This window comes from Melitaea cinxia, chromosome 18 (assembly GCF_905220565.1).
Source record: "Melitaea cinxia chromosome 18, ilMelCinx1.1, whole genome shotgun sequence".
Taxonomy (NCBI): Eukaryota; Metazoa; Arthropoda; class Insecta; order Lepidoptera; family Nymphalidae; genus Melitaea; species Melitaea cinxia.
In genome coordinates, this window is record NC_059411.1 from 6,898,760 (window position 1) to 6,926,688 (window position 27,929).

Below are 27,929 nucleotides of genomic sequence, written 5' to 3' on the forward strand. Positions count from 1 at the left end.
TCGTATAAAAAAATAAATAAATAAGAACTACCTAAGGCTCTCCAATTCCATACTTTTTCTAGGTCATTATGTAGTGTTTGTATTTACTAGTCTTAATGCTTACGATTTCAAACAGGCTGACAAAATTATTTTTCTTTGCTTTTAACGCAGTTTTTCTGATATCAATAGTAGCCTTATTTGCTTCTTATAATATCTGTTAATAGGTATATTATTTTAATAAAAAAGTAATAGCAAAATATATTGTATACATATGTACAGGATTGTTGTATTAAATAATAAAAATTGTAATGAAATATGTTATACAAATATTTATTTCCAGTCAGGTTGTTAGTCCTTGTGGGTCTTGTCACTGTATCTCGGAGAGCACGTTTCGCTGTCGTTCCCGATTGTTATCATATACACCTGATAGAAATCGTTACTCATAAAAGGGAATATATCCACCAACCCGCATTGGAGCAGCGTGGTGGATTAAGCTCTGATCCGTCTCCTACATGGGGAAAGAGGCCTATGCCTAGCAGTGGAATATTACAGGCTATTTAATAAATATGTTTAATATACACACACTATCGTCTACTCCTATTTTAGGTATGTCACGTGTTTTTGAGAGCTGGCAAATGCAAGTGCATATTTTTGTTACATATATAGATATAAATAATACACACATATAAAAATATAGACTACATTCAAACTTGGAGCACGAATTAAGCCCATAGCCACTGAAGCAGAGAGCACTGGCTCTACAAATAGAGCCAAAGGGCTAGGAATAATATTACTATAAAATAGTCGTGTTAAATTGTAGAAATGTAAATGCTTTGCATTAGGGTCCACGTATATCTCTTATAAATAAAATAAGAAATGATTTCAACGATTAACCGATTTAAAAGATAAACACAGTGATTTAAATATAATTTGAGGTAGATAGGGCAAAGCGGGAAATATCCTGCTAAAAATCTGGAGCAGACCGATTGGTGAAGTGCCTCGACCTTACAGAAGATCGCAGCTAAATAATACTGCTTTCAACCAGTGTTATGTTCCTGTGGTAGGTAAGGTGAACAGAGCTCCTGGAGTAGAGTCGGAAACGCGCTTGCGATGCTTCTGGTATTGCAGGCGTCTATAAGCTACGGTAATCGCTTACCATCAGGTGAGCCGTACGCTTGTATGCCGAAAAAAGTTACATGAAATTCAAAAAAACACAATTTAAAAAAGTGAAAGACCACTTTCGTATAAAAATTTCGCTAACCACTTTCATATTAAAACGTGTGTAGAAAGGTAAGAGAACGTTTAGTAGACTGCAAAGAATTACGTTGAAGATGAAAATTTTTATTTTACGCTTATTTTTTAAATGAGCATAACTTTCCCAAAACATTGTGTTATTCATACATAATATATTTTATTTTTACATATACCTCCACAAAAGTTTACAGAATATAATACCTAGCATTGGCAAACTAATACATGTAGTACTGTAAAGTAAGATACATTTATAATAATTTATAATTATATATTAATGTAATCTTGGTACCTAGCCTAATAGGTTATATTACATTAAAAACAAAGTTAATATTATTTCTGTCAGATTATAATTTTATCGAAACTAATCATTATTATTCTACAACTGTCAATGTTTTGGATAATATTTATTTCAAATTTCGTCACAACTTTTTATTCGTACCGAATAAATTAAAATACACTTACCTCGATTAGTTTTAAATGGTTGTTATTTTAATTATGCGACCTTAATTACTATGGCGCAACAGTCAGAACGTGAGTGTCTATCGTTCACAAGACAACGCTACGCAACACGACGTTGCTACGATATGTAACTTAATTAGTAAATCTATTCCAATTCCTTTATATAAAACTGTTTGATAACATTTAGTTACTTTAAAAAATCGTAGATGCACACTGTTTATTAATCTGCGAAATTACAATCGATGAATCGATGATGAAATCGAATCGATACATGCGAAATCCATACTTCGTATCGGTCTTGCTTTTGTTATGGCCTTCCTAAGATCAGACCCATTAATAGTTAAAAAAATGTTGGAATCTGATAGAATGTGAAATTGTCGCGTTCAAACGAAGCAATTTTTCGATACATAATAATTATATGTTTGTTCGAAAACAAGAAATAAGGTTTTTTGGCTACGCTATCACACGAAACATAATGATTCGAAATATTGATTTTGATTGACGATCAAATAGTATCATGTTCGCTTTGTGATCGTAACTGTAACTTTAACGACATGACTAGTACCGAAATTCGTCATTATAAGGTTCTTTACAACGAAAGATATACATCTATCGGTTGGTGACTGTACCTTTTATTTCATTATACAACTAGTTCGGCAAACAAGCGTACGGCTCACCTGATGGTAAGCGACTATTGTATCCTATAGACGCCTGCAACTCCAAAAGCATCGCGAGCGCGTTGCCAAACCAAGAGCTCCGGTCACCCACCACAGGAACACAACACTGCTAAAAAGCAGTATTATTTAGCTGTGATGTTCTGTAAGATCGAGGTACTGCTTGCTCCTTTTAGGTACTCCTCATTTTAAGCAGGATATTTCCTGCTGAACCTTACCTCAGATATCTTAAAGGTTCATCTTCTATTAGAAAATGTTTGACTATGATCATAGTTATACATATCATAGTCTATTTAAAAAAAAAACAATGCCAATATTAGTAATAATTTTTTGTTTCTGAGAATATTTCAAAAGCTTTTTAGGCATAAAATACACTAAAGTCTCCAAAAAGTTTGACGTAAGATTAATTGTTACCTACAATAGTATTTATGAAAGTGCATTTTACTGAGGAAATTCTTTCCATACCATTAATCCAAATGAATTATATAAACTTCAATAGAATTTTATAATATGTCAATAGCATATCAAGGAAACAAACGGTCATAAACGAACACGCAACATGCGTGACTTCAATGGAAAACGCTGGTTAGCCAGCAGAAGGTATTTCAATAAATCGTGAAGTTTATTGCAAGCACGATGCAGAAGGAAGCGATTTCATCGTAATGCAATAATAAGAAACACTTTCAAATCCCTCCGTGAATTATTAAGTGTATTAAGCGCTGGCAGCGTTTTAAGCAAATGTGTAGACGGTTTTAATGAATAAACACAGTGGATGACTTTCTCTTCGCACAATTTAAAGGCGTATTTAACATTTTGTAATTCTGAACGAACTACTTGTTATGGGTGAACGAGTCGTTTAAATTTTTATTTCAGTTCATTAAACAACAATAAAGCTTAAATTGAAGTTTAGAGTCTAGTAAGTTGAAAACGTGATCATACAAATAATTGGTTCAAAACGAAGTTAGCTAGCTAGGTTTAGTTTCGTTTTTATCTTTCAAATCATGTAGTATCCAGATTTGAGAAAAGACTGCTAAATAACATTTATGTGTCGGTTCCCATATTCCTGAGGAATTAACATACATGAAACCGCTAAACCGTAGAGGAGCTGCATAGTACATTAAGTACCAACGAATCGCCTAAAAGCCCTTTATCCTAACTATGACTTTATCCTATTTATGAAATTTCCACATATGTAGTTTACAGCTCAGATACGACCACAAAGGACATCGTATTGACATAATTGTAACAAATGTTAAAGCCACATCACTGACTTCGATCATCAGCTTTGAGTTTTATTTCTGTCCAATAATGTTGTAACAAATAATAATTTATTTCAACGTCTGCCCACTAGTACTAACTCATTCATAGTCTTAACTTCTCATTTCTAATGATCGCTCTATAAAATTTAATTATAACCAATAATAATGACCATTTCTCTTAACCCAATTAATATAAGGTAACAGATCTACACATGGTATCTGTGCATGGATGATATATAAGGAAAAATATTATTGGGACCTTTATCAACGCAAATAGCACCCAAAACAATTATTGTTAGAATTTTTTGTCTGTTTTTCTGTGCGTTTGTGCACGCTAACCTCAGAAACGGCTTATCCGATTTAGATGTGGTTTTCACTAATATATTGTGGTAACATTCACTTAACATTTAGCGTTTGTTTCATGTCAACCGGTTCATAAATAAAAATGTTATGTCAATTTAAAGAATCACGTTGAACATGTAAAGTCAATATTCCACGCGTACGGAGTCGCGAGCACAGCTAGTAGAATATAAGTCTCTATGTCTACACTATTACCTATACCTACAAAAATCTAGAGAGTAAGTAATATAAAAATAGTTCGAATATAAAACTTTATAAGTTATGTATATATTTACTTATTTTTATGAATTGTTTTACATTTTGTAACAAAACAAAATAACGATTTTCTATCAAATATAAAAACTATAACTAAGTACACAGGCCACAATAGTTTACTGTATGATACTAACGAGCATTAGATTTTATATAATATAATGAATAGAAATAATCAAATCTTTTGGTGTACATTTATTTCAAGTTGTATGCAATTTTCATGCATTTTGGAAACAAAGAACTTAAAATCTGATAGCTGAATAAATAAATGCTTGAATTGACGAAATTATTACATGTGAAACGTAGAAGAGTTGGTCTCGTAGACGTTTTTAACGTAAACTATTTGTTTGAACATAATTGTGGATAATAAATTACAGGTTGGACTTGTGTATATAGACGCTTGGGAAAGTTTTTGATAAGGTCGATAACAATATACTATGTATCGTATATATATTAAATAAGTGAAATCCTTTAATGATGTTAGTATTATTCTCTTGTGCTGCCCCTCAAATAAACTCATTTATACTATAACTATATACATATATAAAATTACTTAGATGATAATTATTAATTGCCTTGAGTCTAAAACATATATTGTTATATCTAGAGTATTTCAGAGATCAATTCATAGGTCCATACGTCATTATATTTGTAAGTGATATACGTAGGTAAAGCGTTTTAAACAGTAAATTTACATTTTTTGCTAACGTTGACGGTTGCAGAATGTTTCTTAACTTATAATCTTCTTTTATATATAAAAATGAATCGCAAAATGTGTTGCTAAGCGCAAAACTCGAGAACGGTTGGACCGATTTCGCTAATTCTTTTTTTAAAATGTTCCTTGAAGTACGAGGATGGTTCTTACGGAGAGAAAAATTCTAAAAAAAAATAATTAAATTTTCTGAAAAAGTCTAAAAACAACACTTTTCTATACTCCCATACAAAATATTTGTGATAATACTTAAAAGTCAATTTGAACTAAATATATAATAACTATATATATCTCTTATATATAAAAATGAATCGCAAAATGTGTTGGTAAGCGCATAACTCAACAACGCCTAGACTAATTTTACCAATTCTGTCTTTTAAATGTTCATTGAAGTCCAAGAATGGTTTTTACGGCGAGAAAAATTCGAATAATTTCCAGGAAAACCCTAAAACGTGCCTTTTCTTTTCCCACAAAAACGTTTTCTAACTAAAATATAGAGTCAATTTGAACTTTATTACTATTCGATAAAGTTCATGTTAAGTAATATATTAGGGCGCATTTTACATAAGTTATTAATGATTAAATTGATCTTGATTGTAGACAGCATTTTAATTTAATTTTACATACAGTAAAAATGGTATTAACTAGCTATTTCACATTACTTATAATGTTCTTGCGGGGGCGTTAACAATGGAAAATTCCCGTTTTTAAACTATCGACTCCAAATTTGGTACGAATTTCCTTTATGTGATGTAGAAATGATCAATGAGCGAATTTTAGGATAACTCATCCCCAATAAGGATTGCGCGGGTGAGCGTTAACAATAAAAAATTTAAATGTATGTAACTCCGAAACAACTGAACCAATTTTTATCAAATTTTGTAAGCATCTGTAATTTGGTCCAACTTGGGAGATAGGGTAGTTTTATCTCAATTGGACTCGGTAGGTGGCGCTGCTATTTGTATGTAGCTCCGAAACTTCAAAATCAATTTTTATCAAGTTTTGTAAGCATCTGTAATTTTGTCTGACTTGGAAGATATGGTAGTTTTTATCTCAATTGGACCCGGTAGGTGACGCTGCTATCTGTATGTAGCTCCGAAACAACTGAACCAATTTTTATCAAATTTTTTAAGCATCTGTAATTTGGTCTAACTTGGGAGATAGGGTAGTTATCTCAAATGGACCCGGTAGGTGGCGCTGCTATCGGTATGTAAGCTATCAAATTTGGTAGCTGTTTTCCGGGCAGGACAACGTCTGCCGGGTCCGCTAGTATAACCATAAACTACAACATTATTTGACTACTCTCTTGTATTTTCTTAAAGGTACAGGCGATCTTGGTCTTTACTTATTGCATAATATTAACAAATTAATAAACAATGTATTGGTTGTAATGTGATTTCATTTATTTGACAAAGAAGCTACGCAGTCGATTACAAAAATGAAATTTGAAAATTGTAATTGAAATTAGTTCAGGTGCTTATGGCCTAACATACGAGCATAACATGATCAAAAATTTAGTTTTGATTTATAATGTTATATAATATATACATATTATGTATGTCATTAGATTAGATGTCAGAAGATTATTAAAAATAAGTCTAAAAATATATGTATATTTTTGGAAATACTGAACATTTTATACATACTTTGCAATTTATTTTTAGGCAAAACTGCGGTAGGTCCGTAAGTAATTCTGCTTTTTAAGAAAACTACGAAAAGCTACGACGTTGTATCACGTAGCGGTAACATCTTCAAAAAAAAAAAAACCCTTAATATAATATTTGTAACAAGTATATAAATACGAATATTTAACGATACCCTGATAAAATATTGGATGCTATATTAAAATTTTCTACCTGTTGACCCAGGACAAACATTATTTAACATTTAAATATATACCTACCTACGTTACAATTAGGACGATTTATAACGATTTAGCGTTTGTTAAATTCATATCACGAGTAATGTAACACATTCAACTTTTAATTTAATACAATTAATGCGAAAAATTAATGAAATATAAAAAATAATTAGCATTATAGTCGTTAAGTACAGAATATAAAGAGATTAATCAAAGTAATTACCTATGTTTTCACTTAGCAAATGAAAAGTAAAATAAATGAGCACGCGATACTTAATTTATATCGTTTTCTTTTTCAGGATGGACAAGGAAATGGCGGCTGTGGAGATATGAAGACAAATTGTAACTGCGATTAATGAAAACTAAATTAATATGTATGTTTAGATTCATTAAAATTAATAATATCGTAGGCAAATAGGATAATTAAGCCAATTGTCAAGAGCTAGACGATTGACGAACTATTTGTCAATTTTAACGAGTTAGTCCAAATATTTGGTTGGAAGGTACGTGGTAACTATTTAGTAATCTGTGGTATGGCTTTATATGACGCGGTTGACAAACAGTCCACGTGCTCAACAAAATTGGTGAAAATTTCATTGACGACATGTTTGATAATACGTTTAGAGAACAAAAACAAAGATCTCACTTAAATTTGAAAATCATATATATTAAAACGCTAAGGTTAAGATGTTTTTAAAAAATCTTAGAAATTTTTAGAGAAAAACCTCACAATTACTCCACATAAATTATAATACCTATCATTTGCCTATCACTTGCTCTACCGGCATCAACAACTAAAAAATTTATTATTGCTTTTGTATATTATCGTTTTTGTATATTAATTAATTCATTTATTATTTATTATACAGATATTTTTTTTTCGTTTAATTTTACTCACGTATAAATACTTATTGTAATTTTTGTAACGTGATAATGATTATACTTATTGAGTGCAAATTATCTCGTGTCACAATGTTAGTTAAAATACTCCTCCGAAACGGCTAGACAGATTTTTATGAAATTTTGTGTGCGTATCGGCTAGGTCTGAGAATCGGCCAATATCTATTTTTCATTTCTAAGCTATAAGTGTGTGGCTATGGCAGTAAAGAATATAGCCACCCCCTCTCTTTCCGTGGGTGTCGTAAGAGGCGACGAGGGATAACACAGTTCCACTACCTCCTTGGATCTTAAAAAGCCGACCGATTGTGGGATAACCGTCCAACTGCTGGCTTTGAAATACACAGGCCGAAGACGGGCGGCAGCGTCTTCGGTGCGACAAAGCCAGCCCTGCGGTCACCAACCCGCCTGCCCAGCGTGGTGACTATGGGTAAAACACATGAGTTTGCGCTATTTTTGGCGTGAACTTGTGGAGGCCTGTGTCCAGCAGTGGACTGTGAAAGGCTGAAATGATGATGATGATGAAATTATAAGGGGGGGAGGGGTCATAACATACATGGCAAAACAACGTTTGCGGGGTCAGCTAGTAATAATATAATTTTAACTCTATCTTTATAATAGAAGTACCCGAATGAACAGGCTTAACTCGGTATTTTTTTAGTATATCCTGTTTTTTAGAAACTATATTTAAATACGAATAACATACTGATGAAATATGAATAATATTTTTCAATCTTACCGAAATAATAATATAAAATACTATTTTTTTTTAAATATACTTAGATACGAATAAGATGCGTTGATAAAGCGCTCCCCATAATAGATTTGCTCACAAAAGATACATCTGGACTCGAACTGGAGTCTTCTAATTTCGGGTCCGCCCGATTTCCCCACCTAGTGAGACGAACTTCTTAGCATTCCATGGATTCACCTTGCGGGTGCTGGGTTTATCGTGTGGCAGAAGGAGAAACTCAGAGCAGTTCCCAGGACTGGCGACCTAGGTGTAGGTTTAAGGAGGCCCCCTTTGAGATGCGCATCAACGCTCACCTTCACTACTTGAGTTTCCCGCCCTGCCTAGCCAAATTTGGTAGGAACCTGTTATGTTAATGAATCTCAATTAATCCTAAAAATAAATGAAATAGCTATATCGATTTATCGCCCCCCAATCCCGCCTGCATACTGAATTTCATGATAATCGTTAGAGCCGTTTCCGAGATTCAGATTATATATTATATATACATACAAGATTTACATTTTTAACCGACTTCAAAAAAAGGAAGATGTTATTCAATTCGACCGTATATATACGAGAGAGCGTTTTTATGTTCGCGGAATGAAGGGTAAGGGGTTGAAATAAAAAAACCAAATTATTTTTCCTTTTCAATATATTCACCTGCAAGACGGATACATTTTTCAGATCTTTCAATTAATTTATTTATACCCTCATAAAAAAATGTTTTGTCTTTGTCCTCAAAATACGCTGAAACTGCCTCCTTAACTTCATCATCGGTGGTAAATTTTTTACCCCGCAGCTCTTTTTTCATTTTTGGAAAGAGGTACAAATCGCTCGGGGCCAGGTCTGGGCTGTAGGGTGGGTGGTTCAAAATATCGAAGCCCACTTTAAGCAGGGCAGCCAACGAAACGCGGCTCGTGTGGACGGGCGCATTGTCGTGCAAAAGCAGCACACCTTCCGTCAATTTTCCCCGTCTTTTCTGTTTAATGGCTTCTTTTAATCGCTCTAATATTGAAGCGTAGTATTCTCCGGTTATAGAAACACCATTATCTTTATAATCGATCAACAATATTCCTTCTGAGTCCCAAAAGACCGTTGCCATAAGTTTCCTAGCTGACTGTGACACCTTAAACTTCTTTGGGGGGTGCTGTGCCCTTTTTATGCCACTGCATAGAGTCTTGTTTCGACTCAGGTTCATAATAATGAACCCAAGTTTCGTCTCCAGTAACAATTCGACTCAATACACCTTCCTTGTCTTCATTGCAGAGGTCCAAAAATGAACGTGAACACTCTACGCGTTGTTGTTTTTGCGGAGGCGTGAGCATTCTCGGTACTCATCTTGCGCTGACCTTAGTCGTGCCAAGATGATCGTGCAGGATTTTAAAAATGGTTGTATCGGATACGCCAACTATTTCTGCGAGTTGTTTCTTCTTTAGTCGAGCATCGTTGAGTACAAGTTTTTCGACTTTTTGAATAAGTTCTGGCGTGGTCACCTCGATGCTCCTGCCCGGCCTCGGGTCATCTTCAAGGGATTCCCTTCCTTTTTTAAACAAACTGTGCCACTTGTACACCATGGTTTTTCCTGGACAAGAGTCACCGTAAACCGATGACATCTCATCCATTATGGTCGCAACTGATTTTCCTTGCTTGGTAAGGAACTTTATAACGGCACGATATTCAATTTTTTCCATATTTCACTTTTCCCTCCTGATTATGTTGCTTGGTTGGCGATAGCTCAATAATCTAATAACAATGAAATCTCGTATTTATACTAATTATGAGTCACTAAACACGTTACGATCTTAATGAACCTAATCACCCCCTTCCAACCCTCTCATTCCGCGAACTTAAAAACGCATCCTCGTATATATATATGTTCGGGCATAACTTCGTCGTTTATGAACCGATTTTGATAATTCTTTTTTTGTTGGAAAGGGGATATCTCTGGTGTGGTACCATGATAAGAAAACCAGGATTTCGTTATAGGATCCCAGAGAAATCGAGGGAAACTCTCGAAAATCCGCATAACGTTTTACTGGGTGTACCAATTTTGATGATTTTGAAATTAATCGAAAGCTGATGTTTATCATGTCGCTACATTTTAATTTCATTGAGATCTGATTACAACTTTTGGAGTAATCTTTGATAATGCATATTTACTTGACTATTTTTTCGTCTACCTACGTTGTATTACTTGTCGATGTAATTGAAGTCGGTTTTTTTTTTCGTTTGCTTGCAAACACAATTATTAAAGGTATAAGATTACTGAGTGTTTTAAAACATATTTTTATGAATTTAAAATGATCATCCTAATCCATGCAGTTAGTTGCTTATGCATATGTCCTTAGGTTTGATTGTGTAAACTGTTATAAGGTGAAAAATCTCAGATTTGTCTAACAAATATAATTTTTGCTTTACCTTTAAACTCATATTTTCACACTCACATTTTACATTCTCTAGCCTTTTTCCTTTTTATGCGGATTTAAAATATATAAAATAAATAAATAAATATCTTATAACATACACATACGGTCGTCTGTTCCTATGGTAAGTAATTTAATGCTTGTGTTAAAGGTAACAACCGACTGTTATTATTTTTTTTTTTTGATAAATATACAGAGAAATAATACATATAAAAATACAAATATTACACCCAGACTCAGGCGGGAATCGAACCCGCAACCCGAAGAACAGAAAGTAAGGCCACTATAAACTGCGTCAACGGGCTAGTCAATTAACAATACGAATGCCTCGATAAACGATATAGCTTTAAATATAGAAAAAAAAAAAAAAAAAAAAACGACGACTAGACAATTAAATCACAAATCACTATTTGCTAAAACAAAACTTAATCATTTCATATTACGATCAGTCCAATCATGCGATTAAGATTAAATATCTTTGCTTACGACATACGTTCTTAAGAATCATGTAGAGTTCTTGATAAAATAATACAAAAATACTAAAATAGTCCGAAAACAACATAATTAAAATATGTAAATAATTATGTAAAACATTTAATAGTTATAAGTAACTCGACTCATTGACGCAGCGGTCTCAGCAACGGCGTCCAAACATTTTTATAAGCTTTACATATATTTATCGTGATATGGTCATTTGTGCTTATCTACTGTGGATATTTAGGGATATCCAACACACTGCCCAAATACTGTGAAGGGAATTATTTTTTTTTTCTTTTATTTATTTTAGGGAATAGGGAATTATATAGGAGGCGTTTACCTAACCGACTTTATCAAAGTGAATTACATTATTTCGTTTCAAGTACCTTACATATTGTTTGATCACTTCAGCCTAAAACAGTCCACTGCTGGACGTAGGCCTCCACAAGTTCGCGCCAAAAATGCAGTGAACTCATGTGTTTTGTCCATAGTCATCACTGACTTTGTCGCACCGAAGACGCTGCTGCCCGTTTTCGGCCTGTGTATTTCAAAGCCACCAGTTGGATGGTTATCCCGCCATCGGTCGGCTTTTTAAGTTCCAAGGTTGTAGCGGAACTGTGTTATCCCTTAATCGCCTCTTACGACACCCACGGGAAGAGAGGGGTGGCTATATTCTTTACTGCCGTAACCACACATATTGTTTGGTAAAATAGAATTCTGTGATCACAAATTACATTTGTTTTCATCGCACCAATTTTTTTTTAATGAATAAAAGCAATTTTACAGTGCAAATATCGTAAAAAAATAATTATGAGTTATAAACTTAGGAGGACTTACATTAACTACGAAACTGTGTTTTATTTAAAAAGTTATAACATTAAATATCATCATAATGAAACCACATTTTTTTAGGTCCAGGGCAAATATAAATGCTTTTTTAGTTTTTACAGGTACGAAAACATACAAAGCATAAGGGGAGGCATAATATATAAGCATATCGAGATAGCCTAACTCGAGGGTGACAGACCGATTTTCTCATCAATTTAAGGGTCATTTAGTCTTGAGTATAGGCTTCCAGGACTTGAAGCATCGAGAACGTAGTGAACAAGCTAAATATGAGTCACAAAATATATTAATCGAGTTCATAAAATTTACGCCTACAAATAATTTAAGCAGAAAACTTTATGAGAAGCAAACGAAATACATTTTTGTGCTCTTGTCTACCGTATACATATGTACTCTTAGAGTTTGTAAAGTGACTGCAAAAAAAATATGTCGACGCAAAAATTGGGTGAAATTGTTTTTTAGTTTCGTTACTTAAAAACTTAAATTGTTTAAATTGTTTTTATAAGCATTGAACTTTTTTAGACGTGTTTGTTTCTATAGAATATAAAAATTAAATGCAATATATATTTGACGTGCCTAAGATATGTTACATTCAAACAAAAAAATAATTCAAATTACTAATTCTTAAAACCGATTAACATTTTCGGCCCTATTTAGGAAGTAAGAATAGGTTTAAGAAGACGAATAATCTTAAGAAGATATATTGACAGGCCGCGATGGCAGTGTGGTTAGCTGGTTGTTAAGTTAATATCAACAGCCAGTAACGCCACTGCCTCTGCGTTCTGCTCAAACCATCTAGAAGGAAGTGAAGACATCGTGGATTGTATTTTTATATAACTATTTTGTTTATCTTTTATGTACCTAGATTTTATAAGAATTTTTTTTACAAGGTTTTTGCGTTTTAAGTGCTATAAGAATCTTTTAAAATATTTACCCCCACGGGTATACACATACGGTCACCAACCCGCCTGCCCAGCGTGGAGACTATGGGCAACGCACATGAGTTCGCGCCATTTTTGACGCGAACTTGTGGAGGTCTATGTCCAGCAGTGGACTGCAATAGGCTGAAATGATGATGATGAAAATATTTATATTGAAAAGAAAGTATTGATTTAAGTTTATTAATATGTTATACGAACCCGACTGACTGACATTATATCTTTTAAAAACGAATACAAATACGTAATAATTTAAAATATAGTAAACAGACGAACAATTATAATGAATGAAGAATATTATTTAATAAAATAAATAAAATGCACATATAATAAGTATTAATGCTAGCACAACAATAAACGTAGTTATTAAAAATTTATAATTATCCAATATAACATATAGCTGGTAAGATGCGAAATGAACTACAAATAGAAACTCATAAATATCATGATATTCGCACGTAGCTCGTGTCAACGATGCACTGAAATAAATGCAGTAGCCTTCAGGTGCATTTATGGGACGGACGCCAAAGCGTGTCGGGGCACACGTGGACGGCAGTATTCATTATACCCATCCTTATTTGTACCTACCGCATATTTTAAGCTGAACGTACATACATTGTATTATGTACATATATACCTTACCTTTATTATTGTTGTTATTTTTCTTGATTTTTTTTACTACATTGTAAAAACCTTAACAATAGTAAACTTTACTGTAGTAAAAGACATTTTTCTTTTGTTATTTTAGACATTTTTAATTATTTATATTTTTTAATTTTTATTTGATTTCTGTGTTTTGAAATGTTTATTTAATTTTTAAAGAAAAAAAAATTGTCTATTATATATGTTTCTATTAATATGATGATTTAATTTTTATCACTTACATGTAGTAGATCTTTATTAGTACTTATTTTTTATTATGGTGTGATTGAAATTGTAAATAAAAAATAAACGATTATACAGTAAAATGTTTATTTATTCCTCTACACATAAATTACAAGTTAAGAAAATGATATCCCATATTCAAATTACATATTGTACAAGAGTTACAACTAAAAATGCGATTTTATTATAATTAAAAAATAGGCGATCTAACTTACATCAAGATACCAAACGCTTAAATTACGGTAGTAGAATTATCGAGACACGTGTTTATTTAAGAAAAACAAAGCAATTTCTACAACTGTCAAACTTGATATTTCAAAATATCAACCTATTTTCATAATATACAATGATAAATGACACTGAATTTTTTTAACATTTAAAATATTAATGAGAAAAGAATCTAAAAATAAATTTTAGTCAGGTTAGGCAAATCATTTACTACATATTACTGCTATTTAGCATACTAAAACAATATTCAGAGAATTTAATTAAAATACTTTATGCAACCTTGTCTATTTTTATTTTGAATAAATGTCTTTGAATAGAAACGAGTTTTATTTTCTTTCCTGTAACTTTTAGTTAAATTTAATTAAATGTGAAACCTGGAAATTATTAATTTTGATCAAAGCACACATTACAAACGATTTCATACCTCAGCAAACCATCAAAGTACATAATATGCATAAGTATTAAATAAAATTTAAGTAATTATTATAATTTTTACTTTATGAAAACGTTATACTCAGAGGTATGTAACGCAAAGCAAAAAAAAAATATATATTATTATTTTTTATTACAATTAGGATTCAGTTATAGCGACATATCTTCGACAAAAATAAACTCAAAATATTCGAATAATGATTCCATATTTTTTAAGAGGAAAATTTTTAAGCTAGTAATTTTTTAAAGAAAAAATAGTGATTTGAAAATACGGAAAAGCAACAAGTTCGAAGTTTAATTATATAATAGTATATATAACTATAATTTAATTACCATGTAACGATGGGTTTATTTATATATCATAAATGAGAAATAAAATGTTTTCCTTTTATTTATTTGGAACAAAAAAAATAGGATGCCAAATGCTTAAGAAAAGGTATGTTAACATTTTTTTAAATAATTATCGATAAATATTTAAGTATATTTTTACTCTACAAAATTGAAAAGATATTCAGTAGCTACGTCATGAATGTCAATAAACAAAAAAAATACAGATTAATTAAAGAAATAGGGATTGACTGACACAATAAAATGTAAATAGGGTATTATGAAAGTTATTTTACGTTTATTTCAAATTTCAACATCACGTTACACGCATTGGACAACAGACCGTCAACAAATATCAGGCATCGTTGAGGTAGCAGTTACTTATTATATCCACATATCATTATTGCATAACCAAACATAGTACATTTCAATATTTATCGCGTTAAACACTATTTTAAAAATATTTTTGTACACCATAAAGTACAACCGTATATTTCTTGTGTATATCGAGGCTACGTGTCGCAGTCGACAAATATTGAATGTAATGTACGTTTGCTCAAACTTTTAGTATTTTACCACACATCTAATACACCAACACCATCGCAGTCTCTATTAACTTGACAATGAAAACAGTAGCGTCCTTGTTAGGATGATGTTTTAACTACAAGTCTCAATTTAGATTGAGAGTTGTAAATAAAACGTCTAGTGAAACTCTATTAGTTGAGATGAAGACAATGAAAATTAGTACTATTATCGCTTCAAACAGTTTGGATCATCTGAAATTCGTTTATTTGAGGTTACCCTTAAGAAATTAAAAATAAGGCCCATGGAATGAGAAAGAATACGGAGAGAAAGCATGTGAAACAGTAACGCTGACCTGTTCTGAGTTTACCATACGTACGCTACGTCTATTGCGAGAATGAGAAAAATATATTTTTAAATATCACAACGATATCTTTATAAAGGAGTAAACTCACACTTTTTAATGGAATAACATTGTTGCAATCTGCACGAATTTCAGATAAATTTTAGTTATTAGAAGCGATTAGTTGAAATGTTGTCTTTTATAATTTGTGTTAAAAATACAAAAAATAATGATTTCTTCAAACAACATATAAAATTCTTTGATATCATGGAAGTTATATAAATGGATGCACAATGAAACATCTTAGACAGGCGTCATATTATATCGATTTTTTTTTTCATTTTGCATATCTACTTAAACATTATACTAATTATATTTTGGATAAAACTATTTTGTAAAGAATACTTTATGAGCAAAATGTACGTGGATAGTTTTTAACATATTTAATGTTAGCGTCACAAATCCTGACATCCAAAAAGTCAATTGCTACTCGCAAGCATTTTCATTCATATTTTAATTCCATCTATTGCATCATATAAAAAACCAAACGTAGTTTTAATATTCTAGAAAATCTATACAATAAATGTAATTTATAAAATTTATTATTTTACATATTTAGACATTACTTATTGCTTTCTTGGTTTCACTTGAAAACTAACATCTTGAAAAAAAAATTACAAAAATGAACCGAGAATTCTCAACTCGATCAGGTCATCAGGACAAATAATCTGACTTTTCATAACCTGACCAATTCCTACATAATCTTAAAGTAAAGGTGCAAAAATGTTCACTTAAGCTATATATAACGTTAATCTCCCTAAACGCAGTCAGTTCGAATTGATCTAAAGTAGTACAAACGAATAAATAACTAGTAAGTAAAAATACATACACACGAACGTCTAATATCAATTGTTACTTGTATATTGTTACAAAACGAATACAGGTACCGCTATGGAGATTTAAGCGTATCGATATAAGACTACACAATGAGTTCTGAGGCGGATGGGGCGCGTGCGTCATTCGCGTGGAACAACTCAGATTTCAATACAATTCACCCTTTGTACGACCATTTTATGTAACATTTTTTTTATCTGTACGGTTTATTTTTAAACAATTATTTATTATTTTCCTGACAATAATCATACTAACTTCAGTGTTAAATATTAAATTCTGTGTTTTCGATAGATGATTTAGATTGTAGAGGTTTTATTATGGGTTCCAAATAAATCAAAATGTAAATTGTATTATCATCTAAAACAATTTTTATAACACTTAAAGCTACAACTTAATTCTGACGTCACAACGGTATTGAAATGTATAAAAGAAATTAATTTGAAAATTAATCAACAGGAACACGAAAGTCTAAAGTGTTGCCAGTTAAGTTTAAGAAAACCTGATGGTATTGATTAAAACTCGTCGTCCGTATATAAATATTTACTGATCAGTTTGTCATAGTCAAACAATATTGACTGATCTGACATGTATTACAATTTACAATGCACTCATTTCAAATAATTGTTAGTATTTTTTGACATAACTATTTGAATTCTAGTGAGACAAACGCATCATTTCAATATTTATCAAATCCATCATTTTATCGACTGATTATTGTGAAATCCAAAATATAAATATATATTTTCAATAGTTATAATATTTAGACAATGTAGTATCGTAATACGGTAAAAATTGTTTTCGCATTTTTTTCTTTAACCAACATTATTTTACGATTATGACGAACTTATATTTATAGATATCTAGCACTTAAACATTTCCGTCTCATTTAAATTGTGTGTTCATAAAAATTATTTTGTATCGTGTTTATCGGGAAGTGCCACTACAATGAATACAAAAAAAATATTTCGATACGTGCCTCCTATGTAACCCCTTATACAAAATTATAAAATACCAATTAAATTTTAATACTACCAAAAAACATACGACTCGCTTCGGTTACGACGAATCACAAGAATTATCATATTATAGGAACATAAACATTTTTACAAAAATATGTTTTTACTTTCTTCATCATTTGGTTCTGTTTAAATTCTATTTCTATTTAAAGTATTTGTATTATTGTTATTCTACGAAATATTTTATACAATGAAAGAGTGGTTTTCATAAATAATAATGGATTTAACTAAAATGAGATTATAATAAAATATAAATCTCGAACTTAAAGTTATTTGCCACAACCTTAAATTAGACAAATGACTTAATTGTCGTTAAGGCAACCAGTTTTAGTTGTCTTGCAGCAAATGTTTCGTTACAGATACGTTATTATAAGAAATTTATTTTAAAATGATTTTGATATAATTATGTCTCAAATATTTCAAAAGTATTTTTGAATATTTTATTTTAACTTTTATTACAAATATATTTTCATGTAAACCATATTGTATGTTATCAAAAGCATCTTTGTATTAATTTAAGTACTGTGACAAATAACTACATAGAGTAATAAAGCATTCGCTTTATGACCTCATACACGAAGCTTATTATTCATTCTCTCTATTATAAATGAAATTACAAAAATATAAATAATATTTGACAGTGTACGTGTTATAGGCGTACCTACGTCTAATTATTTCTTTGATACCTGGAATTATCAGTGCCATACTCTGGATTCCATTCAAACTACAAGACTAAAGCAGAATTCTCGAACTTTCCATTTTATACCGATCACAGAAAAACGATGCCTTACTATAACGTGGTCAAATACCGCCGCTATGTAACTGGGTTGTCGTTTTGTCTCACTTCAACCGATAGGGTTAGAAAGAGAACGACGAACGTCTTGTCCTTCCTTCAAAAAGTCCAATACATTTGAACTTATACCTACATTTTTCTAAGCTACCCACAATAAGCGAGAACCGACAAATACGAATAATACAAAAGTTTTAAATGAAATTTTTACTATAACATTTTTTATCAATTTAGATCTTTCAATTAGCATTTTTTATATAATCATTTTTGAATGATTATATAAAAGTTATCAATAAATACGATAATAAATATCATTAAGTACAATACAACGCGTTTTCTACAGTAACTAATGTATTAATAAATTTTAAAATATTAATACTGATAAATTCACCCTAATTATGCTATTTTTTTTAAATGCCAATTCGTAAATTTTTGATTAAAACAACTACTACTAATAATTAAAAAAAAAATATTAATATTAATTAAAAAATTGCTAAGATTTATCGGAACTCCCTTATCGACATCCCTATCGTTTTTCCGACATTTCAATGCCTACAATACGCTTCACTAAACATGCACGCACACGAACTTAAAGCATGAATAAAACTTTTTGAGACTACTGATAACCGATTTGTTCCTATATAGTACATAAGACTATCATTTTAGCTTAGAATACGTGTATACAAATATGTTATGAAGGCGCGTTCGATGACATCTCCATACTGACTGCCGGTACCTGCACCTGTAACACAAGCTGTAAATTACTATAACCATTTGTAAAATTAATAAAACTAAGTCTTTTTCTTTTTACGTGTCAATGCTATAATTAAAATGTGTTGATACATAGAAAAAATGAATATAAAAATAAATTTCAAATGATAGTCGCGACGACTAAACGGTAAACCGCCTGTACAAATTAAGGAGCAATAAAAATTCAGAACTGCGTCCTGGTTAAAGCCTGAACACCATTATATATTTTGATGATGAATTGAAAGACGTGTCTAAAATTGGTTTCCATTAGGGTATCTGATTTATAAATAAACTAACTAAAAGTGCGAGCACACAGCTGACGCCAGACTGACTTAACAGCGCCCAAACATACATTCCACATATGCGGCGATTTTTACGTCAGTGGAGCAGTAATTTTAGCGAACGTGATCGATGGCGTTGTGTGCCTTAAGTGGAACGCGCCCATTGTTATTACTCCAAATGACATCACGCGCTCTTAGATGACATAACGTGGCGTTTTGGCGGGATTTTAAAACAAACAATATTAAAACATGATTTTGAATACCTAAAAGGCTATAAACACATACAATTTTATTTTTTATGGAAATATCCATAAAGATTAATTTAAATCACTTTCTAAAAATGAGTCCGATCCCCTATTATATAAATGTATATGTGTAAGTATGTAATGTAAGCACGTGCGTGTATCAGCCTGTACGTATGTGTGTGTATGTAAGAATAAAGAAGCAGTGAGCGTGTCAGCGTGCACGTATGTGTGTGTATGTAAGAATAAAGAAGCAGTGAGCGTGTCAGCGTGCACGTATGCGTGTGTATGTAAGAATAAAGAAGCAGTGAGCGTGTCACGCGCCTTGCCGCGCTGGAGCGCGTGCGGCTCGCGCTCGAACACGTCCATGTCGAGCGCGCGCTCGTCCAGCACGGCCTCCAGCGCCGCCGCCAGCTCGCAGCCCGGCCCGAACGCCGCGCCGCTCTCTGCTGCGAGCACACGAGCGAGATCAGAATACGGGGGTATAGAGGGGTCGAGGGCAGTTGGGACGTCGTACGAATCGTAGGCATCCTTTGAGGTAGGAGACGGCAGCATATATCCTCCTCAAAATCTGAACCATCCGAGGATGTACCCCAAATCTTACAAAAAATCGCAGCTAAATAATATTGCTCTCGAGTTAGATTTGTGTTCCTGCGGTGGGTGAGGGGGCCAGAGATCTTGATTAGGGTCAGGTTAAGATCGGTAACGCGCTTGCGATGCTTCCGGTGTTGGAAGCGTCTAAAGACTGCTCACCATCAGGTGGGCCGTAAGATTGTTTACGGACTTAGTCGCATAAAAATAAGACGCAAGTAAATCAAATATAAGGTTTTGTAAATTGTTGCTCGAATCAGTAAAAAATATAAAAACATAGACAAGTAAAGCAACGAACTTGAGTGTATGGACTGTACTTTTTATTACACACACATTTATAAAGGAAATAACTTGACACACATAACTAAACACCTATAAGAATATTATATATTTACAAACCTTGATTAAAGAATTCCGTAAATGCTTCGTCGGGTATTTGGCTTAGAACCGATGGATCCAAAATGTCATCTGGTGGTACCTGGCCCACTTCTAAATAACATACAAAAATAACTCACGTTAGAGTGACAAATAGCACTATTTTAAATGATTACTTATTAAAAATAATTCTTACGGAATTTAAATTTAATTGTTAAAAATAAGAATAACTATTAAAACTTTTTTTTATTAATTTCTACAAACATAAATGTCTCAAAATGATTAAGGCAAATGTACTCGTCATAACAATTTGAAAACTTCCTTTAAGTAAAAGTTTACACCACAATTACTGTATGAGATATTTATAATGTTACGTTTTACATTTTTTATCAAGTTATTGAGTAATTAATGGTAATTTTTAATATTAATTTTAAAAGGCACCGGCATGGCACTCGCTACGTTTTCTACAAAGTATTACAGAATAACTTTGAAAATAATAATAAGAATGAAATTGGTAAAGTTGTTCTGAAGTTATGATATAACTTAGATACATAGATAATATTTTTTATATATTATATCACTTTAGCCTATTGCAGTTCACTGCTGGACATAGAACTCCACAAGTTGGCGCCAAAAATGGCGTGAACTCATGTGTGTTGCCCATAGTCACCATGCTGGACAGGCGGGTTCGACCGCAGAGTCACTCGGCCTGTGTATTTCAAAGCCAGCAGTTTCAAAGGCTTTTTGAGATCCAAGAAGGTAGTGGAACTGTGTTATCCCTTAGTCGCCTCTTACAACACCCACGGGAAGAGAGGGGGTGGCTATATTCTTTACTGCCGTAACCACACAGCATATATATTATATATATATTAAACAAAAAACAGCATAATCTCACCCATGTCATGACAGTTATTTGTAGCCATATATTCATTTTCACTTAAACCTCCGATGACTGTGTCCTCTGAACTGTCATAGGTGGAAGAGTTGGAACATACATTGATTTCTGTGAACAATGCATATTATTATTTTCATGGTAAACTGACGTTGGATTGCTATTTATATTGTATTGGTTATAGAAAGGTTTAAAACGAAGAGAGTTTTGCAAAAAAAATTGTATGGATGACCCTATACAAATAAATCACTATAACATAGTAATAATCTAACACAACTTTTATCACGCATAGTATAGTATAATCTAACCTTTAACTAACTATTGAATATTTCATTCAATAGACAATTCAAAGGTGGTTTGAAAGTCTAAACGAAGGAATTATCTTCTTATATATATAAAAATGAATCGTAAAATGTGTTCGTAAGCGTATAACTCAACAACGCCTGGACCAATTTTGCCAATTCTTTTTTTGTTCGTTAAAGTCCAAGGATGGTTTTTACGGCGAGAAAAATTCGAATAATTTCCGTGAAAATCCTAAAAACAGCCCTTTTCTTTTTCCCATACAAACGTTTTCTAACTAAAATGTAGAGTCAATTTGAACTTTATTGCTATTCAATAAAGTTCATGTTAAATAATATATTAGGGCGCATTTTACGTAAGTTATTAATGATTAAATTGACCTTATTCGTAGATCGCATTTTAATTTAATTTACAGACAGTAAAAATGGTATTAACTAGCTATTTCACATTACCTAATAATATTGTTGCGGGGGCGTTAACAATGGAAAATTCCCGTTTTTAAACTATCGACTCCAAATTTGGTACGAATCTCCTATATGTGATGTAGAAATGATCGATGAGCGGATTTTAGGATAACTCATGCCCAATAAGGGTTATGGGGATGGGCGTTAACAATGATAATTTTCAATGTATGTAATTCCGAAACTACTGAGCCAATTTTTATCAAATTTTTTAAGCATTTGTAATCTGGTCCAACTTGGGAGATAGGGTAGTATTTATCTTAATTGGACCCGATAGGTGGCGCTGCTATTGGTATGTAACTCCGAAACTACTGAACCAATTTTTATCAAATTTTGTACGCATCCATAATTTTGTCCAACTTGGGAGATAGGGTAGTTTTTATCTCAGTCGGACCTGGTAGGTGGCGCTGCTATCAGTATGTAACTCCGAAACTACTGAATCAATGTTTATCAAATTTTGTAAGCATCTGTAATTTTGTCTGACTTGGAAGATATGTTAGTTTTTATCTCAATTGGACCCGTTAGGTGGCGCTGCTATCAGTATGTAAGCTATCAAATTTGGTAGCTGTTTTCCGGGCAGGACAACATCTGCTGGGTCTGCTAGTAAATAAATAAATAAAAAATTTCTACTATGTACGTTTCTAGTATGTACCTGTCAAGTAGTGTGTACTGCCTGCTCTAATGTAGTGTGTGGAGCTTGTATCTGACAAGGCGTGCGTGTCGTGAGGCGGCAAACAGTTCGACAGCCTACTTCGAAGACAGTACGTGTCGAGTGCATACTGCATACCTGACAAGGAGTGCGTATGCGCGGGGCGGCGCGGCGCGGCGCGGCGGCGGCGCCTGGCGCGGCGCGGCGGGCGCGGGGGGCGCGGGGCGCGCGGCGGCGCCCACGCGCGCTTGCGGGCCGCCTTCGCGGGCTTGCCCTCCCGGCTGAGGAGCTCGTAGTTGTCCTGAGCGGGATATCAGACTAATCGATATGTATGTAACCTATGAATTTTTTCTCAGAAACGGTTTTTTTTTTTAAATAAAATTTACCATATATAACATCGATATCAGATATCGACTCAATACTTATATATAGTTGAGCTATGATCGAGTGAATAAAGCAAGGTATTTTCTCTAAAAATCGCCGTCAGGCCAACATCTTAGTAGGGCTTATTGCTCTTTGAGGCACAGCAGAGGGCCTCCCGAGGAGTTAAGATCAGAAACAGATTTTTGTATAAAACATTCTACAAAATTATTCTAGTCAAAAAGAACATACACCACTATTAGTAGTTTGTCTCTGTGGTGAGCAAAGTATCGCGAATTTCTAGCAAGTGTTAGCAACATACTTGAGATGCTTCTGTTGAGGTGCAGGGATCTGTAGGCTATGTTAACCACTTACCATCAAGTGGGCCGTACGCTTGTTTGCGGTACTAGAAATATTAAAAAATTCACTTACCCGTTTCCATGCATGCTCAGTGCAAAGCGGTGTCTGTTCTTGAAGAGGAAGAAGGGGTTGTTTGCAACGTTCTCCACCAGCGAATACCGCCGCACACGCTGCATACAAACGTTGTTCCGGTGCAAGGGTCACGTGGGACAAGCAATAGCGCCCACAAGGCAGGGGACTCTGCATGCATTTCTCTTCCGAACATATGTTTGTTTCTGATTTGCAACTTTCACCTCCAGACCAACCACTCTCCCTGAAGTAAACAATTTTAATGAACATATTATTTACAGCAATTGACAAAATTAGCTGTCTTTTTTTGTTATTTTTTTAATTAATCAATTCTTGAAGATCATATATATATCTTTTAAAATTTAATTATTACCAAAAAAAAAAGAAGAAAGCAAGTAAACAATTTAGTATCACAACTTTTAGTTTATAATAAACAGAAAGATTACAGGCTGTTGATAAGCTACTGTGCAGTTAGTATTGCTGATAAATTTGTGTTGACAACATCATATCACTGTAAATATACAATGTGTAATATTTACCAACAATATACATAGGTCACATACAATGTCTCATAACATACACAGAGAGAAATATAATGGTTGACTAGCTCATTGTCGTCATTTGCAGTAACACTGTTTTTGGTTCAGAGGTTGTGGGGTCATTTCCACTTCCAATATGGGTATTACTTATATATAAATTAAATACAAAAATAAAATAAAACATCAATATCAACCAGCTGTTATTTAAAACATGGAAATGAAGCCCATCTTAGGAAGTAATTAATTTATTTACTATTATTAAACAGCAGAACTATTATTTGGACGTAAAAATGTATGTATAAATTACCTTAGTCGCCTACGGTCTTGTAATGTCAAAACTGAAGTCATGCCTCTCATTGCAAGCAACTGATTAACAGTTTGTGTAGGAAGACGACCTGATGAATTTTTGCCACTTATTTGTCTCTGAAAAAATGAGGGATTGTTAAATTACAATTACAAAACTTAACAAACATTTTTGTTAAATATTGCTCATATAAATCTAATAATACCAAACAAATTACAAACATTTCTGTACGAATTTCATATCTTAACTATTAGGGTCCATGAAAGGGAGGAAGCGTTCATTTGTTCATTTGATTAATCTTGGGATCTATCCAACAAGTTCAGTCAAGATTAGTCAGTTTTATAGAGAAGGTTATAGCTAAGAACTAATCATAAACACAAGCGTTGTAAAGTAGATAGAATTTACAGTTTCATTTTTAACATACCTTGATAATTGAAGCTAGAGCCTTATATTCCTTGTGACCTTTGTTCAATTCCAAAGTAGTGGCAGCCCTGGCGACTTGCCGCCTCATGGCAGCGCGGCGCAATGCTAACCGAGCCCCACGTGTTTCTGCTGCACTCTCTTCTACACACACTGGCCCAGAACCTGACTCTGAAATTCATAATTTATGTATTATTTTTGAAATTTACTCCTTATGAAACAATACTTATATCTTTAAAAGGCCCAGGGTATGAAAAAAATAAGGGGAGTACAGTATGGTAATTGCTGTAATGTAAAAAGGGGTATTAAAAACTAGCTGATACACAGCATTCCATCAGTGATGAATTGAAGCTTATTATACACATAAATTATAACTTACCATACTTATAAATTTAAAACATACATTTTTAAATTACTTATAAAAATTGTTGTAACTTTATTAAACTTCATATTTAATAAATATATAGTTTATTTGTTATTACATTTTTTACACTATATTACGTTACATTTTATTTGTTATTAAATTTTTAACTGTCAAGTATGTAAGAAATGAAACTTAAGAGAACTCTGAAACCTATCCAGTAGTTTTTCTAAGGTGCATTCACATAGAGTTTTTATCATTTTATTATTATTGTATATCTATTATACTATTTTTAAAATAAACTTAACTTATAGAAATTATATTTTTTTGTATTGTTCTTTGAAAATTGATAAAAGTTTATTGTATCCAGATTAACAAACTGCACTCCATTTTACAGATTTTTGAATGATAACCAAACATACACACAGAAAATTAGGTCAAAAATTCTGAAAATTTATCTTGGGTTTTTATTACTCTCATAAAGACCCTATATATTAGCTCCAGTCTCATCCTATAAATAGATTTTTTGATTTCATTACACTGAAAGTAAATAATTTTTATTTTCTATTTTCTTACCTCGACATTATTTAAAACTACCATCAAAAATTTGAAATCCTTTATTTACCAAAGTCTGGCATGTTATCATCATCGCTACTGCTGCTCTCCAGTTGTCTGAAGGCATTGGCCCTCTTGTTGTCAAGGGGGCCACATTGAAACATTTCTTCTCCTGGAGCATGCCATGAGGAGTTCGGTAGAGCCAAGACACGACGTTGTTGAGGTATCCGTTGTAAAGCCTCATGAACAATAGGGCCTCGGCCTTTTCGAGGTTTTGTTTGAGATGATTTAACTACAATCATTATTTTTTTGTAAGCAATAGTGAGGAGAATTGTGAAATTATTTTAATTGTTAAAATTTTTCTTAATTACACACAGTGTAATATTAGAATACAAATTATAAATACAAATAATTTATAGCATAATGCTTACTGCATTACTACTGTAATGCAAAACTTAAGTTGTGAAATATAATATAGACTTGACAAGTCAATGAAAACCTGTTCTGTTTTATAAGTAATATCATATATCAGCTTGACCACAGTTACCTGTTTGAGGTTTTTTAGGTGCAGGTGCAGGAGTTTTAATTGGCGTAAGGATTGGTTCAGTTTTAATAGTCATTGTGGAGTTTTCTGTAAGCCCTTGCTCTCTCTTAAATACATCTAAGAATGTTTCAGCATTTGATTTTGCTGTTGACGAAGGTTTTTCACTATTGGCAGCAATATTAGTAGCTGGTTTTATACCGTACTGTGTTGAAGGTTGATTGCTTTGATTGTTAGGGCTAGAAATGCTTGATTTTCGTGCCTCCACTACCTTCGGCAGATAATTAGCTTGACTCTTTGCTTTCTGTACTTTGGCATGTATAGCTTTACAGTCAGTTTGATCAACAGAGGCATTGTTTGATACTGGTGAGTAATGTCCATTAGTTAAGATACAATTTTTTTCCGTTTTTACATCACCATTAGTAATTGAGGTTAATATATCTAATTCTTTATTAGAATATTCAGAAAACTTCGATTTAGTATCAGCACTATCAGGAAATATCAAACTCTCATCCGTATGGCTTACGGTTATTTCCCCAGCAATAACATCGGAGTCATGAAATGTGTATAAATCATTTGGATCTATTTTAAATTTGGTATGAAAGTAACTTTCACTAAGGTGTGGAATATAGTGCTCATCTTCTGAACTGTCGTGAATAAACATGTTTACTTCACTACCGCAGCCTCCTGACACACTCTCAACTGCCATCTTATACTGTGTAGCACAACTCGCATCAGATATATTTTGGGTAATACCACTGAAACTAAAACAAACAGTTCAGACTTATCAAACATATAAATCATTTTGATAAACTATAGTTATTTACAAGATACACACCCCACATTTTCTGAAGCACTCAAATAAGACATAATGTGTTCATTTTACCACTTAATGATACAAATAAATTACTCTGGGAATTACGATAATATTCGATTGGTCCCTCTGCTTCATACTGAAATAAACATTTTTAGAAATAGCTTTCGTCGCCGTAAGTATTATTATACAATACAAATACGTATTATTTTGCTTTCCAAGATAAGAGTATCAAGCAATACCAATCGTAATGACATCTGTCACTTATCAAATTATTATTCATTAATTTCTTCGTAAAACGGTTTTAGTCATAACAAAAAACTTAATTAACCTTTAAAGTTTATAAATCAATTATTTGACAACTATTTTGATATAAGTAAACACTGACAAACAAGAAAAAATTCACTTTATTATAACATTAGGAATAGCCCTCACATTGATATATTAAAGAGTAAAAAGTAATTTTTCGGTTGTTTGCGTTCAATAGAAACTTAAATATGTTTT

The 27,929-nt window shown here is 32.6% G+C and overlaps 2 protein-coding genes and 1 long non-coding RNA gene across 3 annotated transcripts in view; 1 reads left to right on the plus strand and 2 right to left on the minus strand.

Moving 5' to 3' along the window:
- The window catches only part of LOC123662275, an 84,561-nt gene extending 77,342 nt beyond the window's left edge, over nt 1-7,219 (plus strand). The window contains exon 3 of the long non-coding RNA XR_006744467.1: nt 7,110-7,219. This is a non-coding gene — a long non-coding RNA (uncharacterized LOC123662275). The remainder of the gene's footprint in view (nt 1-7,109) is intronic.
- A 2,555-nt stretch (nt 7,220-9,774) lies between these two features.
- Nucleotides 9,775-10,131, minus strand: LOC123662491 (protein GVQW3-like). Its single transcript, XM_045597334.1, has one exon. The coding sequence runs from the start codon at nt 10,129-10,131 to the stop codon at nt 9,775-9,777; it is 357 nt and encodes a 118-aa protein (XP_045453290.1).
- A 9,121-nt stretch (nt 10,132-19,252) lies between these two features.
- On the minus strand, nt 19,253-27,481 carry LOC123662492. The gene is made up of 11 exons (XM_045597335.1): nt 27,450-27,481; nt 26,618-27,375; nt 26,141-26,362; nt 25,159-25,325; nt 24,738-24,853; nt 23,895-24,135; nt 23,241-23,403; nt 21,696-21,803; nt 20,825-20,914; nt 20,159-20,283; nt 19,253-19,303 (listed from the first exon to the last, which is right to left on the minus strand). The coding sequence occupies exons 1-11, from the start codon at nt 27,479-27,481 to the stop codon at nt 19,253-19,255; spliced, it is 2,073 nt and encodes a 690-aa protein (XP_045453291.1).
- Nucleotides 27,482-27,929: the final 448 nt, after the last annotated feature.